At 30.7% G+C, this 18,073-nt stretch overlaps 1 protein-coding gene across 7 annotated transcripts in view; it reads right to left on the reverse strand.

Moving 5' to 3' along the window:
- LOC130447018 (AF4/FMR2 family member lilli) overlaps nt 1-18,073 on the reverse strand; it is a 570,483-nt gene that overhangs the window by 187,239 nt on the left and 365,171 nt on the right. For all 7 annotated transcript variants that reach the window (XM_056783613.1, XM_056783610.1, XM_056783611.1 and 4 more), the window contains one exon: nt 7,841-7,961. In XM_056783613.1, the coding sequence (XP_056639591.1) occupies nt 7,841-7,961 (121 nt within the window). The remainder of the gene's footprint in view (nt 1-7,840; nt 7,962-18,073) is intronic.

An 18,073-nucleotide genomic window follows, 5' to 3' on the forward strand; every position in this document is an offset into this window, starting at 1 on the left:
CTCAATTATTATTTTAAGGATGAAAAATTTCTATAAAATTAGCAATGCAGTACAAAATCTCACGATCTAAAAATAAATCAACTTGGCTCTGTTTTCTAATTATTGTTACAATCTAGTACAATTTCTAGTTTATTTTATTAAACGAAATTATAAAATAACTTTATATTTGCGAACGCAGGGAAAATGTATTAGAAAAAAGGAAAAATGTACTAGCGTATAAAATAGACTAAAATATACTAAAATTGTACAATTGTACTAGCTCTGGCAACACTGGGTTAGGCATAGTAGTACTTTTTCATAATATTCGATATAAAAATGTTTATTTAACAGTCTCATATATTGAGGGACAAAATGAGTCTCAATGGAAATAAAGAACAATACAATAAGTTCGTTACAACCCGTCATAGAATCGTTCTTGGTACGGTGACGATTCTGTTTTGTTGTCCCATTTAGGCATCAACGGTCCAGATTGTCACAAACCTAATATTAATGTAGTATAATATATAATGCATAAAACCGATATTTGACAACTCTAAAGTTATTTAATCTTTGAGTAGTATTACATTACAACAAAAATTTATAATTTATAAAGTTTATAATCGTACATGAAAACTACCACGATTCATACAGCCTTATACTTGTTTGCCAAAATGAAATAGTGACAAGTAGAAAATTTGAAAAATCCGAGCTATAGACAGACATGATCTTCTAATCAATTGTGGAATGGAAACAGCCACATCTGATTAATATGCCTATATTCATACTAAAACCCACTGTTTATACTATCACTACACTCACTACACCCACCAACACGCGTTTCGATAACCAAGTTATCGTCTTTATAGATTGTAGGTTTAGAGGTAGTGTAAACAGTGAGTTCACTAACGGTTCCAATAATTCCAACTTAGATTCCAATAGTCAGACCGATCTATGACATCACAGACATTGCATATATTGTGTTATCCACATTAATGAATTCTCTAGAAAAAAACAATTCAGGTATCACAAATTAAATCAAATTTTATATAGCGTCCCATCGCTTTTAGCAGAACGTCAATGTCTAAAATTCCTTATGTTTTCATTTTATTCTTGATGTTGATGTTGTGTGGTTAAAGCGTTGTCGAAACTCCATCATTGCGGTTTCGGTTTTGTATTCAGGGAAATAAGATTTCCATTTTTTTATCTGAATATCAGAATTCATTTTCAGTCCGTGTTTCGAAAACTTCCAACTTGATTTGCGTAATCTCCGTATCGGAGAAGCTATAAAATTAAATATATATTTTTTCAGAGATCGTCTAAGCTACTCGCATCGAAGGTTTTGTGTTGAATTATAGATATAACTCAGTTCTATATATTCATACAATCAACAAACACGACAGAAATTCCTGCAAATATTATCGCCGAAAATATGATGAATCCAAAATGTTAAAACGTGACTTATCGTATAATGGTATTTACTTCTTAGTGTGCGAAAACTTCAAAGGAGAAAAATACCACTGCAGATGATTGGACATAAGGAAAAGTCATGAAAAGAAAATTAATGAAAGAGAATTTTGCGTAGAGCAAGCGGCTATTGAAATTGGAACAACTTGAGCAAGCTATATGTGAACAAATAGCACTGAAGTTTTGTAGGGGAGCATTAGAAAATATATTTGTATTAATCAGAGATCGTATATTTAGAAAACATCAGCGTCTGTGTATGTTTGATGTATTAAAATGAAACAAGATTAAGTTTACTTTTGGACTATATAGGTATAAACGCCTCCACAAGTAATTCAAGGAAATTTATTGAAGATGAAATTCTAATGCTTTGAATGTACGTTTTTTTTGCAAAGCAAGTGGAAAGTGTGAAACGCCAATTGACTGATTTATAAATAAACGTGGCGACCATGACATGTGCCCTCACTTTTAAAAATACATATAGGTATAGTTGCACTCACGACATTTCCACTGTTACCACGAACAACAACCTGAATAAAACGATAATCCTTCGACCCCTAACTGACCGATACTTTACCCAAGGAATTACAAGTTACCTTTTTTGGGAAATCCAAGTCACCTTTATTTTATAACCTTCTTAAGGCGCTAAAAGTAAGCAATTAACATAATCCTCTTCGATATACCTGGTACACGTTTTAGGAAAAGCAACATATTCACATCCCCCTTTCTAATTTACACGAACTCAGGCGAGACGTTTTGAATCGAAGAGAGCGAAGGACAGCGAAGTGAGCAGATGTCGAACGCCTAGTTCTCAAGCGGAGCTAAGCTATTCCTACAGATTTGGCACGCGCGACTCAGTTTCATGTCACATCTTGTATAAATTTTTGTGTTCCATATTTAGTAAGTTTAAGTAGTTAACTAACTTTGATTATTGTGTATTATTATCCTAAAAGAATAGAGTTTTTGGATTGATCGGTTGTACAACTTATGACATACCTTTTTATATCATCCTTTATATACCGAGAGCAATATTCATCATTCGCTAGTCTTTGACGTACACACTGATTTATGTTATGCAAATATTTAATCATAGCAGTGTTTGAATAACCATTAAGTAGATAATAGATATTTTGTATATCGAGAAGATAATTTAGGAATAAAAACAGTGAAGCATTACACGAGAGACAAAATATTAATTAGTATGTTAAATATGATCGTATGGTGATTTAAAAATGTTTTTTCTACTCCAATAATAGCAATGTTGACATTCCTTGTAAGCGGTAGTTGACAATAACATGTACTCAATGAGATCTCATAATACACACGTGTTTTTTAATTGGAAAACTTGAATTTCTTGAATTAATTATATAGTAATCAAATTTCATCTACTAGTCTAGCCAACAAGTTTAAAAACTTAAAAAACTGAGATAAAAGTACTAAAAATTCATGCGATATCTCATTCGATTCGGAATCACCTCTAGAAAAATGTTTTTGAAGGATTTTGGTGTAGGTAAAAAATTGCAGTTGTTAATAACAAAGTAAGATGAAAAAAATGGTATTCAGTTTTTCGTTAATAAATCGAAAAATATTAATATTTAAGCAGTTTTGAAGTAAGTTCATTAAAGACGAGGAATTTCTCGATAAAGTCCCAACTCTAGAAACTCCATTATTTATAATTTTAATTTGACGTTGAAAATAAGGCTCCGCGCGGCTGTTATGGTATGCACGCGGCGCTGCTAAACAGAATAAAAATTTTTTTTTATAACATAAAATGTCATTTTAAAATCTACTATTGTAAAATTAAATATCTAAAAAATGTTGATAATTTATTTAATTCAATTGATATTCAACAATTTTCCTGTTTTCACATTAAACAATTAACATAAGTTATGAATTCTTTACGGAATTTTGTTATTTTGTTGCCGAGGAAAAATTATGATTTAAAAAAAATTCTTAATTTTAATTTGCTTAAAATCCATTTTCGATTTCGATTGTTTAAATAATTAGAAATAATTCTACTTTAAAAAAACATAACTTACACTTTGAAATAGTTTGGCAAAAAAATTTTTTTCAATTATTTAATTGTTTATTAGTTCAACTATTTGTTATAAACAAATATTGACCAAAGTTATATTTTTTTGCTGAAGCAGAAGAAAAATATATAAAAAAATGCAAAGAAAAATGGTAATTGTAGGGCCTACTCGACTTGATATATCTTTTAAACTATTACAGATACGATAGAAGACATTCAAGTCTTTTCTATGGATAATAAATTTCTTCGTTTAGATAAATATAAGATCAAGTTCGTATCTTTTGTTTATTAGCTACTACATGCATTTGTTTATAAAAATTCTGTATTTTTTCACTTTTTCGTAACTTTTGTGATTTTTAACTTTTTAAAATAGATAATAAAAATTAACCACAAATAATTCATTTTTAATTATACTTTTATCGCTGCGTTTGGTATTCATTTGACTGAGCTCCGTTGAACATAAATTCATTCTATTTTATTAAAGTAAAAATCATATTTTTTTGTATATATTATTTAAAATTGTTCCCGTGATATCCTAATATACTATAAGTATGTCTTTATTTGATACATAAATTCAGTCAATTGAAAAATTGTTTTATCATTGGCGATAGGTTGAAAAAATCCCTCCCAAATGTCGCGAACACATTATACAATATTTCAAAAAGTAACTCGAGTTTTCTTTCCATGTTATGGAAATTGGAAACTAACGTTTTACAAACATAGGATTGTAACTAATACGTCTTGTATTTAGATTATGAAAAATTACATCCTTCAATGGATATAGTTTTCAGTTTTATAGAAATTTTTTTGAAACCGTTTAGCTGAAATATTCCAAACTGTTTTCACTGTACTTATATTTTTTCCGTACGTTTTTAATGTTGAATACCCAATATGTCAGTATATTTGTAGGTCTTAATTCGAAATTTCAGCAAGAAATTTCTAATTAATTCTATATTCAAAAATCCGTGTCAACTATTCCAAACTTAACGTCGTTATGTTGTGTTTTTGGAAATAAAATTGTGAATTTCTTGATCTATTTTACAACCATAACTATTACTAATTGAAACAATATTGTGAAACCCTAAAATGATATAACGTCATCGAAGATATACATATGGGACGCTATATATTTTGAGATGAGAGAAAACTACAAGGCTTTGCAGGAAAATAATTTTATTTATGTTCAAAGTAATCCCCACCTACATCAATGCATTTCTCTAACCGAAGCTTCCACATCTTAAAATCTTGCTCTCAAAAATTTCATAAATTGTTCCCCTCGTCTATCACGAAAATGTTTAAGTTAAAGGATAACTAGAAATCACACATGGCCAAATCATGCGAATAGGGTAGATATACAATGACATTATTTTCAAGTAAAAATGCTACGATCCATTGTGCAGCGAATGATGAAATATAATAATGATGCAATATTAATGCGTAAATATTGGCGGGCTCAAGAACTGCAGGTAAATATGGTGTCCCAGTTTGCTGTAACTGTACTTAGCTCTATAAGCTCAATTGCTCCTACTAATCATGTACTAAGAAAGAAAACTACGTACATAACTTTTATAATAGATCTTCCTTCTTCGCCATCGCCCTATTTGGTAATCATTAAACGTATGTGGCACCTAACGAGTTAAAGTCGATTCATAAACTTGACGTTGCTGCTGTTAACGTAAAAGTTCTGTTATTCTTTTTGACGTGTGTACTGACTTTATTTTCGTAATATTTTTGTGTTTTGGCTTGTAATAAGGTGTATGTATGGACGATATTATGGAAAATAACGAAGTTTTTTTTATTGGGAGTATTAGACAAAATGACGTGACAAACTCAAACGACTCTTTTCTATTGCTACGAAAGATGCTACGAACGGCCGAAGTCACAAAACGCAGACGGCGACGTCATACGGCAGGTATGAATGGTCTTATGCATTTCAATGTTTTTAATTTTGTAACATCAAACATCAACGGCAAACGGAAAGTCAAGTTTATGAATTGACCTTTAGTAATGGGTATAAGCTTCCCCCTTGTCTTAATCTCATATTTATAGTGCATTATTTCCATTAATATTTGTATTGACTCAATAATTCTTACGTTGACTCTTCTTTAGGCTACCATCTTCTATATTTTCTCTTTAGGTACTCTATCAAAAGCTTTTTCTTAGTCTAACGTACAATTCCTTCTTTTCTTGTATAGCTTTTTCTATTGTATCGTAATTACATAATCTTATGTGCTTCTTCCTATTCGAAATCCACTTTGAGATTCTTCAAGTGTGTCTTTTATTAATCTGATATTTTTCTTTAATTCCTTTAATTACTTCAATCATTTTCATCGCTGTAGTAATTAACTTCATTCCTCAGTAGGTACTGTAGTCTTATACATCATGGAAATTGAAACTATTAATGCCTTCTGCCAGTGTATCGAGAGAGTCTCATCTTCTATAGCTTTATTGAAAATATGAAGGCGATCATGTAAAATTGAATTTTACCCTGTGGATCCAAAACCAAGAGTTCCCTCAATAGCTTAATCAGTGCACCTTGGACTTTGCTCGACCACACTTCTCACTCAATCAATGTTTCCAACATTAAGTGCCTCATCAGCAAGGGATTTCCGTCCTTTCATATTCGCTATACCAGTGAAACTCAGTTGCTTATGAGAGACTTCCATTACTTAATGTGCTCATGTGCTTTGCAACTGTTCAACGCTTTATTGTTCACTTAAACTGACATTGAAATAATAGTCGATCGGGCGTGAACAGGTTCTATGGACAAATTCATATTCGATGGCAATTCGTAGTAGCACTCTGTGATAGCAACGACTCGACTGAAACCAGAGCTTACAACTTGAGGGTTGTGATTTTTGAAAATTCTACTACGGTAAATAAAAGGATTTCATTGAAAATGTTGCAACTGAAACTTATAATTTATTGAGACAAATGTATGGCAATAAATGTTCGTCGCGTCCACGTATTTTTGAGTAGTTTAAGCGTTATCAAAATGGTCGGGTCGCCCTTCCACGTCAAAACGGATGAATACATCTAAAAATTCTGTATTATTGTTAGATATTACCGTCGGCTAAGTAAACGTGTAGTAAATTTATAGAAATTCACAAAGAATGTGTACGGAAAATTACAACTTTTAAAATGCAGAAAGATTTTTTTAACTAAGTACAACCTCATGCAATCTCACTCTATCAAATGCTTGCGTCAAATTTATAAAGCTTTTTTTGAGCCTTACGCGTTTTATTTCAAATGATATTCCAAATGTATCCATCTATTTAGTTATCTCAGTGTTCACATGAATTAAATATTTAGTGAAAGCTACGCACCTCACTATGTTCTCGGAAACACTATCATAAAATTTCCTAAAATACTTTTACCACAACAGCGGAGCGGTCCCGATTCCGTTATTCTTTTTTTATAAACTTAAAATGAGTAATGTTTGTCAATTTTCTTGACACTGAGGATGTTGAAAAAAACACAATGCGTCACTTTTCATTATCAATAATTGCAAATGGAAACCAGTAAACTAAATGGGGGTTTTGGTACAGAAACTCAAAGGATATTATGTAGTCAAAGCTCAATAAGTGTGGGTAAAGTGAGCCCAGCCTTTTTCGAAATTCAAAAAAATAAAAGTTGGTTTGTGATGGGTTTGTGCTGCGAAATTTTTTTTTTAATATTGAAAGTTCTATAAGCTGATCAAAAATTCAAAAAAAAGTTATCCTAGCTTTTAGAATTTTGAAAAAGGGCTTAATTGTACTATTTCTGTTCTATTTGTGCTACTAGAAAAAAAATTGGAAAAATTAATTATTAATTAATTAACACCTTTAAAGAATTTTTTTCTTTTTTTTTGAGAGATTCGCCAACCACATCAATCATTAATCAATAATTTTCATGAAATAAGTTCTCGCATCGACTGCATAGTGTCTTAGAATGCTAACACTACTCAGCACAACTTGATAGTTTGCGATAAAAAATTCCTGTGTCGAGTACGAAGGTGGTGAATTTTGATGACCCTATAAAACCCACAATGATCGAAGTTTAATCATTAATTTCGGTAAAATAATTTTTCATACCCACTACACAGTGGCCTAGGATGCTAGGATAACTCAGCACAACCTTCACTTTTGCAATAAAAAATTCCTATGTGCAATGACAAAGTGGTTGGCGAACCTTTCGAAAAAATAAAAAAGAAAAAAATTTAGAGTGTATCAATTAATTTTTCTCTAGCTGCACAAATAGGTACTAGCTGCACGATTGAACCCTATTTTTTTTCGAAACTCGAAAATGGCTGGGCTAACTTTTGTCTGAATTTTTGTACTTTACCCACATCAATAGTAATCGACATAATCATCTACTAAAATTACTTACTCGGATTGGTAGTTCGAAAAGGCAATTTCCGGGCGGTCCCGGACTTTCTTGTTCCGCGACTTGTGACGACATCTGGGCCCGCGCCTGCCGTTCCCGCTCACGGAGGCGGTCTCGTTCCACGCTGAAACAAAAGAAAATTTAAATTAAAAATATTGAAATAACACATTTTTCATTATTCACCAGATTGATAATATGAATTAAAACTTGAGAAACTAGCAATATACAGGAAACAATTTGTACTTGGTGTGGAGTATCATTGGAAACGACAAAACTATTGTAGGAGTCAAACAGAATTGCGTTTACGCCTCCAACTGCAATTGAAATTACACGTCAATTCAGAATTTTCTGAGAAAACAATTTTCATATTTTAGACAAACTTTTAATGCTAAAAAGGTAAAGATAAAATATGAACGGTTGGTTTAATTGACAATATCAAGTGACACATAGTGAATGTGAGTGGTTTTGGGTAACTTCCTTTATTTACCAGTTATCTGCTTGACTTTATTGTAGAAAAAGGAAAATTATCTTCTTTCTTACGGAGGTATTAGTTCCATATTCATGAATCCCTTCTTTTACTATGGTTAAAACATTATGTTCAAATTTTGATGCAACTTAGTTGCTGCTTTTTTTTTTCAGGAAAAACTGAAAAATTATCTACAGGCTAAATTCAATTTTACAACGATAATATGTTAAAAATAATTTTTATACTTGATATATTAAGAATACAACTTGAATAAACTCAACAAAAAATTCCTGTTAGAGAATAGGGGCATTATGTGGAAACGAAATAAATTATAAAAAACTAACTTTACAGGATAAACAAATATGGGGTAGATGTCAAATGATTTCAATGGGAAATTGATTTGATCTACAATTCATACCCACATAAAGGGTTGGAAATGGTCCTTTTTTGGGGGGGGGGAGGGGTCATAAATGTTTATGTATGGTACAAAGACGGGTATTGTGGAGGCGGTTAGGTTCTAACATAGACCAATTCCAGAGAAAATATGTTTTGTACTTTCTTCACAATTATCATCAAAAATCATGAACCACACCTAGCTTATACAGAAAAAGATGAGCTTGGTTTGATGCGGTTAAATCATTTAATTGTGAAAAGGGAATCCAAATATGAAGTATGTGTGTCATGTAAAAACCTAACAATCAACTTATGTAAGAAATGTAATTTTTTTCTCCACCCGAAAAGTTTTTTTGGGTACCAACAACTAAAAATTGATGAAAGATATTAGTAAAAAACATTTTTTTCAACACAGACTGTAGATTAATAATTTTGAAATAACTTTTTTGATTGATAAAACTAATTTCAAAACTATTTGATGTCATTATCATAATTTAAATCCGGGGTTACTTGATAGAAATTACAAGTGATTAGAAGCAACTTTAGTTGCTTGGGCGTAACTCCATTGATGATTATTTATAATTAATTAACTCAAGACCATTTTGAAACAAAATTATGCAAAAAATTTTGGGCATTTATGAGTTAGATGTATGTAATAATCGGTTGTGAACATAACCCAAAATTTTCATAAAGAAGAAATCAATCAATTATGGTAATATAGTCACTGAGTCAGAAATATTGTCATGTTGTCGCGTCATTTGTTTATAATCAAGTGCTTTATAGAAGGAACTTATGAAAAAAAATTTAAATGAAAACTAGGCAAGGATCTTTCTCGTAAAATTTTTTTTTCGAATAATGCTCTGTCAACTTGACACGTATAGGCGGCGCATTCTAAATTTTTTTTTTTTTAGAAAAATTATAAGAGCACAAAATTTTTAAATCCAGCACATAAAAAGCACTTAATTCCTAAATATATCTAATACAGTTCTTCAAAATTAGATCTGTACAAATGATTATACTTGATGGAAAAGGCAGTATATTGAAAGAAATAGTTATTGTACGAGAGAGAAAGAATATTTATTCGCCCTCAATCTAACAGTTACAAATGTTCAAAGTGAAGTGACACTAATGTTGAATCATATTTAAAAAATGAGCAGCAATTTGAATATGTTTAGTCCGTATTCTATTAATAGTTAAATGATATTGAATACTTTAATGTTAGTTTCGATCTTCATTTCAAAGATTTAGTAAATCGGTAATATCCTTACTACATTTATTGTAGAATTCGTCAATTCGTGAAATTTAACCACGATATACTAGAGAAAGGATCCTATCTCATGGCTATGACCCGTTAACTACGTTCCTAACGACAGTAAACGTGATCAGGATTACTTTTTGGACATTGATGTTAATTTACGAGTATGTATACTCCTCGTTTTAAATTCAATATACAAATTTTATTTTAACCAATCATTTTTCAAAAATTTTCAAAATGAAGTATTTAATATTTTTCAAAGAGCCTGTATCTTATTGTTGTTGTTTATATTTCTCACGTTTTGTATTCGAATTTAACACGATTACTAGCATTCTCTTATTGGATCCTTCCAATTCATCTTTAGAGTGTACAAAGCTCGAAAATATTGCAAAGAAAGTAGGAAATGACTAGATAACCATCTAATTTATATAAGTTATATATAAGAGCTTGAGAGTTTCCATAACAATATAAAGGAAGTTTTATTAAAAATATAGACGATACTTTTCTATTTCTTGGTACATGCATATTTCTGTTTAACGGCCAATTGTTCAATTTCAATGTTAACCTTTCTCAGCGTTTTTCATAATTTTCTTAAATAGGAGCACACTAAAATTTTATTTCATAGTGGTTTCACCCTACTGCACCCAAAATTTTCGAAGCCTTTTGGAATGGGAATTTTGAAATTTTTCTTAAACATTTGGATTGAGCAAATTAGAGAAAAACATATTTATACAACTTAGTTTTCCTTAAAACTAACATATAATTTTTAATGAGTCAAGATTCTATAATTCTATTCATATAAATGAAACTTATTTGCAGTTGCTAAACAAATGAAATTGAGTCATTTACTATATATAACCAGTTCTACATAAATATTATAGACTATTTCCTTCGAAAAATTTAAGCCAACCAAAAAGCTGTAATATTTTATGTTTACCTAGCAACGATCAAATTTCAGCGATAATACTGCACTAGTGCAAATTATCGATAATTTGCACTAGTGCCAAATTTTCGTCTAGGATTAATAAACATCATTTGGTTTTAATTTTATATTTTAAGAAAAGGAACAATTATTGTTTATTTTAAATTAAATTTTTCTCAGGAAATAGTCTGCCAAAATGCCCTCTCGTGCATGTCAAATTGTCTCATAATTTCCTCTCGTGCGCATTCGCGCACTCGAGAGAGAAAATTAAATTATCGACAATTTGACATGCACTCGGGACATTAATATTGACAATTTTGTAATTTGCTACTATTAAACTTGTCAGAAAAGCAATTTTTTTAAAGTCATATAGCAGATAATACTAGTAGAATTCATCAATAATGTTACATAATAAATACAACGTGTGGCAATGAAGTTCCGGGAACTGGCTTCACTACGTCACTTTATCTGCCCATCAAAGGGGCTCTTTGTTTATTTTCATTTAAAACCTGAAGACGATATCACATTTGGTTATGCTTTAGTTTTGTCATTAATATGAGTGACTCACATTACAAATATAGTGCCAATTTTTTGTGAAATCTGATAAAAAATCATCAGATATCGTTCGCAAATAGCACGTTATTTAAAAAGAAACATATGTCAATATTCGCCTATTTGAATGGGCGAAGCAGTTCAAAGAGAAGCGTTAACCAGTTAACGTTACCACTCTTACCGATGCTAATGATAATTTGTGATCACATCTGAATGGTGTCTTACCATTCGTTCGATGTATGATGAGTTAAATATCAACAATAATTAATGTGGAAAGTAATCCATTCAGAGTAACTGCAGAAGTATCATCCGAAAAAAAGAGATATTTGATTATGACACCGAAATACATATAAAAATTGCAGAAGTGGGTGGGGAATGTCCAACGAAAGATGTCTGCCGACTGAAAGAAATTTTGATCGTGATTATGCTGCCAACCAATTGTTGAATGGTCAGTTCTATACTAACATCTCGGAGCGGTGAGAGGTGAATCACAACAACACACCGCCGACACATTTCTCATGCAAAAGTCTCACCAATTACATAATCCCCATATTGCTCGTTGTGACTTTTTTATGCTATGAAACGCGGAAGTAACGTTGAGTAAAGTTAAATGATCGTGAAGGTCGATGATGAAATTTTGTGTCAAACATTATTTGATTGTTTTTTATTATAAAATTCTGAAACTTGAATGTCATACCTCGTATAATACTAACTACGGTTTCAATGTTAATATAATGCATTTAAAAAAAGTTTAGGAACCGTCCCCGTATAAGTAAATTCTACGATATAAACTTGTAAAGAATACAACATTTCATTGGAAGAATCAATAATCATTTATATTGAATTGCCCGAGAGTACAAACAACATAGGTAAACAAAAGTTTCTTTCGTTATTAACAAATATTTCCGAAAAGTAATCAAAAATTCGGTTAATATCGAATAAAACTTGTTTCCATATATAATTTGACGAAAAGAGTGAGAGAGAAAGAAATGCTTTATTGTCAAAACATTGTTACAATTTGTAGACAAAACTTTGTAAAAACTAAAAAACAAACATAAAAATAAGTCTACATATTGACTGTATTTGAACTGCTCCAACAACTTACTTCTCGTTGTTCTAATCGCATCTTCGGTATGGTTTGCCTTTCTGGAGGTTTTGTTGTTTGCACCTCTTCTAATCTATCTTCAAATTACAAAAAAAAGCTATTCGTTATATTTTTGGTTTGAATAGTAGCACGCATTGCTAATTCTATTTTTAAAAACACAAGATTATAGCTCTCTCCGCTGTTTTCTTTTTAGAATCTGTTTGTTTGGTTCGCAAACACTTTAACAACTCAACTGAAAGATCCATTCGTGCCTACCCTAATAGAAGAAAGAATTTGAACATTTACTTAACTATACCCAATTCGGATCTGGTAAAAAATTCCATCATCTTCAGCGCCAAAAAATTATTGAATCAGCTACATTCGGAATTAAAAATGGCAAATAATATTATACAAATACAAATATTATTCTGTGGCTGGATTCTACAATTTACCAAAGACTCAATAGAATGTCATAATTCAATTTAGCGTGAAGTAAGATATTATATATTTTATAATAAATATATCAAAAGGTCTAAGAAATAAGCAATAAAAAAAAATGATTATAATTTCTATATTATCTAATATAACATTGTCTTGCTTTGTCTATAAAATTGTGAAATTTTCTAATGACAATAAAGGTTATTTATCCCTCTCTCCTTTTCTAAAAATTCTTCTTCTAGGTCCGATTTTTACGGTTAAGATTATATGAATATGAAGCAACAGTTTTCAGGTCTAGAAAGATAGCAAAAATAGTTATTTGTATGCTTAGGCCGCGAAATACCTTTTTAACGTACCGAAAGAACAGTTATCGCCGAATCCGCTTGAGGCCAAGGCACGATAATCTTGAGGTCGTGGCATACACACTATTTTTCGTGCCATCGTTAAAATTATTAAACTAGATAATTGTAAATAAATATATTATTGCTCTAAAATCAACAGCAGTTCAATTTATTCAACAATGTCACTGGGTGCTATGGAAATGATATGTTTCAATATATACAAAATGTCTGAAACTGATAGCGATATTTCAGTACCTTCCACTCCTCATGAACTCAAAAGCGATGTAAATTCGGCGTTTTCCATTTTAATACCCGAAAAATCTAAACGACAGTACAAAAAAGTGTTATGGCGTGTTTAAAGATTGGTGTGACAAACAGAATGATAAGACGATGTCTGAAAACATTTTATTGGCTTAATTGATGCAGACATCAAATGTTTCAATAAACTCAACTTTATGGAGCATTTATTCCAGGCTGAAATACATGCCGAACATACGAGACAATATAGACATCAAACAGTTTTCAAAATTAGTACCATTTCTGAAATAAAAGCGGGAGGTTATCAAGCGAAAAAGTCTAAAGTTTTTACGCGTGAGCAAATTGGTACATTTGTGAAAAAAGCTAATGATGAAAAATACTTATTGTTGAAGGTAAGTGTTAAGAGATGTCATTCACAATTTTTTCATTTATTTTACTGATTTTTGTAGTTAGTTTGATAACGGGAATATATGCTGTCTTGCGACGAGATGAGTTAGTAAAAATGGTCATTGAAGATATTCAGAAAGAGAATGTTGTATTAATAGTTTTTGATACCAAGACGGATACGAAACGTGTTTCCACTGTTACCAATATTTATTTCATAGAAATTAATCGTAAATAAGCAGCTCTTTGACCAAAACATATTGTTAATAAAGGTCGTATATTCTTGAGATACGTAAACGGAACACACCGCACAAGTTGTTGGAGTGCATACCATTGAGAAAATGCCTAGTATAATTGCAAAGTATCTCAGATTACCAAATTCTGATACGCTGCTTGCCAATACTGGGGCTGATATGTCAGTTCTTAAACGTCACGGTGGATAGATATAGTATCTGGTTTGAATGTAGGGAGGCAATAACCATTATTCAAAAAAACTAGATGTAGTTGCTTCAACTTCTGGAGTAAATATAAGTAATGATACAAATAGTACAATTAATGTTGATATTCATCCCAAATTATATAAGTACTGATGTATCTGTTGGTATTCAATAAAAAATAATTCTTATCCTTGCAGTAGAAATGTCAAATTTGGAAGTGATGTTTGGTTTCGCGGCCGTTGCTATGAGTAACGGCCACGAAATTAAATTTCGCTGACTGACTTCGCGTGCAATTGCATGAAAACATACTGCCAAACAACTGTAGCTCCGAACTTTTACTGAAACACGACGTTAATGTCAGCGTGACATTAGTATTTTCCAAATCGATTAATGTCAAAATTCTCTAGACAAACAATTTTGCTACTAATTGGTTGAAAAAGAAAATAGTTTTGTTGTGCTACTTTCGGACATTTTAAATATACCTTTATTATATCATTTGTAATTGTTATATGACGTATTTTGCTTTATAAAATGTTGAGAATTGATCAAATGAACAGCTGACCCGACCTATTCCTATCTCACACTATTTTGTTTTATATAGAGTCAAAGTTGGTGACCATTAATTGTCAATTTAGTTAAGTTGGCAGGCGATAAGCACTCTTAGATATGTTCAAGTGACAGTGATAGTAAGACACAAAAATTGTGTTCCAGTTTGTAATTTTAAGAATTTTTAAGTATTGAGCAACAATCCGACGATTGTTCAGCAAGAGTTTCGTTAATCAAAACAAGTATCATTTCTTCATCATTTCTCAACAAAGAACCCAAACCCACTGAAAATTACAACATAAAAAATATATGCAAAAATTTAATTTGGCCGATATTTCTTATTGATAGTATCTGTTATAGTCACATGAGATTTTTTATTAAAAAAATAGCTAATTTCTCGATTCCATTGCTGGCTCTTTACGTAATTAGGTGTAATAGCAAAATCAAGCGGTCCAAATGAGCTCGAAGGTATTTTAAGAACCTGTAAAGCCAATAAACCTCGATTCTAAAAAATAGAACTTCAAATTGTCCAGCAAAATCCGTTCGATTTGGCTCTGGCACTTCACTATTAGCTTTTTCAACCTCATTTCATCAGAACATCCATTGCACGTTTATAAATTTTCTTTCTTCTTATTAGTAATTATTATTATTATTAATTCGGATAAACATTCCAAAAATCCTTTGTGGATATTTCTTACTAAACAGTTCGTTTGAGATTTGATGATATTTATATTGAAGTCATAAAATTAATTCTGCAAATTTGATTACATCGTAAGTACCTAAGTATATGCCTGAAACAGCAATTGTTACAATAATAATCGTATCATAATCTACGTAGAAATAAACTAAATATAGGCTATTAGAGGTTACCACTGCAATTGGAACTTTAATGAGTTTAGTCAACAATTTACATTTTCTAACAATTAACTATTATTCATAAGTCAAACAAGATCTTTAAAATTAATTTTAAATTTAAATCGTTACAACACAATGGACAATATGAAAGTTCACTACTATCAAATATACAATGCGATCCATATGTATGGCATAAATTTTAGCGTTATAATGAACTATGTGACAAAACTTGAAACAATCAGATTTTAATCCCTAAAATGACCGTTTATAGTATGAAAATATTATCCCCCTTTCAGCACTACCTATAAGCACCCCATCGAATATTTTTAATAAGAGATCGTGTGGCACCTTGTTGGAAAAAGAATTTGTTCTCTGTTCAGCAATATAAAGTTTATTTTTTAAATTTGGTGCAATCATAACTGAGAAAATTAATTTTTAAGATGTGAATTTTTGGTAATGTCTCTATCACAAAACTTGACGTAGCGTGAAGATAATAATGTCGCATAATATTTATAATGTATTTTTCAATATTCTTTACAATTAAATTAAATGTTCAAAATGACCACCAGGGGTTATTTTGTTAATGTCTTTCGTTGTCCAAACTTTTAAATTAGCAATATTGTCTGGTCTATTAAAATGTATTTTAAACAACCCCATTAGAAGTAATCGGAAGGATCTAACCGGCCATTTGATCGTTCAACGTCTTCCAGTCCATCTATAACTTTACGTTCAAAATTTGGTGGATCTTCGTCTTGTTGGTAGTGAATAGAGATCAATCTATCTCATTTGGATGCTAAACATAAAGAAAAAGTCTTTGTAAAGTAGGCACTAAGAAGCACCATTAACTGTGCCCTCAAAAAAATAAAGGTCAAAAATTTTGTTATTAATGATACCAGCCTCACACATTCAATGAGGATTTTCTCTGCTTCAGTATCTACAGAATTCTTGCCTTCTATCAGGATCATCTTCATTTAACTCCTTAGCCAACTGAACTTTGTAAGGGTGGTATTTTTCTTTATGCAAAACTCTCAAAATAGATGATTTACTTACATCATTGTCGGCGGCAAGTTCTCGAGTTGTCTTATGCGGATTTTCCTCCGTACTAGAAGTACATTTTTTTTTCATCAGTAAATTAAACAATTCTATCTGATTTTTCAATATTTTTTTTTGTCCATTTCACAAAACTTTTTTCAATTTTCTTTAACTGTAGACTACGAATCATGTTGACCAGGGTATTTATTATTAAAAATTTCACAAACCTCCATACATATGGACCGCACTATATAATATACAGTTATATCTTGAATAATTTCAAACAATGGATTGAGATTCGTTCTTTTATCAAAAATGAATATTAAACAAAAAAAAAATGAAAGTTGTTATTATATACTGAACTGACTGAACAGACTTTACAATAATAAATGAAACATAACTACAAGAAAGTGAAGTAAATAAAATGAAAATGGGTGCAGGAGAATTACCTAAAAGTTATTCAATGCCAATAGAATAATTATATATTTTTACCTATTATAATATCGTTTGGGAGATAAATACATAATATCTAATCCTTATACACTTCTCATATAACTTTCATCACATCTTCATAACTAAAGTCACAGATTGTCAATTGTCACTAACTTACTAAACATATTAAAAGAGGGAATATTAGCACGAAGGTAGGCTTGACTTCCAACTGAGTAATATCGTTCTTAATTACAATTTCACATTTCCTAAAATCAGGTAATAAACAATCAATAGGACTTACCAAATTGAAGAGTTCATTACCTGAAATATTTAACTAAATAAATAAAGAATGTTTTAAAATTAATGCAAAATTTGATAAAAGGGAAAATATAGATATTTATAAGGACCATAATAACAATCATTTTAGCATTAAATATGAAATTTATAAGACTAGACTAAAAATTGGAATCGTGTAACATGAGAGAAATAAAAGCAGAGTATTAGATGAAAAATTGGAAGGATAAGCATGAGATTAACACAAAATATATACCATATACCACCAAACCTCCGGTCCGACAAATAGAAGCCATCACAAATTACATTTTGATATTTTTTCTTTGTAGTAGTACGACCAAATGAGAAGTCAAATTGTAAGCTCATTGTACCCAATAGATAATTTGTTTATTAAAGTTTAACTATAACCGTTGATGATATTCATACTGAACACAGTACCTCTAAACCAACACTCACAATAGGGTCTTTGCATACTTTTTTACACCTTAACTACGTTTAGTATATCATTCCTAATCACATACTATTATTTAATATTTTCAAATGGTAT

The sequence above is a fragment of the Diorhabda sublineata genome, chromosome 7 (genome assembly GCF_026230105.1).
Source record: "Diorhabda sublineata isolate icDioSubl1.1 chromosome 7, icDioSubl1.1, whole genome shotgun sequence".
Classification (NCBI taxonomy): Eukaryota; Metazoa; Arthropoda; class Insecta; order Coleoptera; family Chrysomelidae; genus Diorhabda; species Diorhabda sublineata.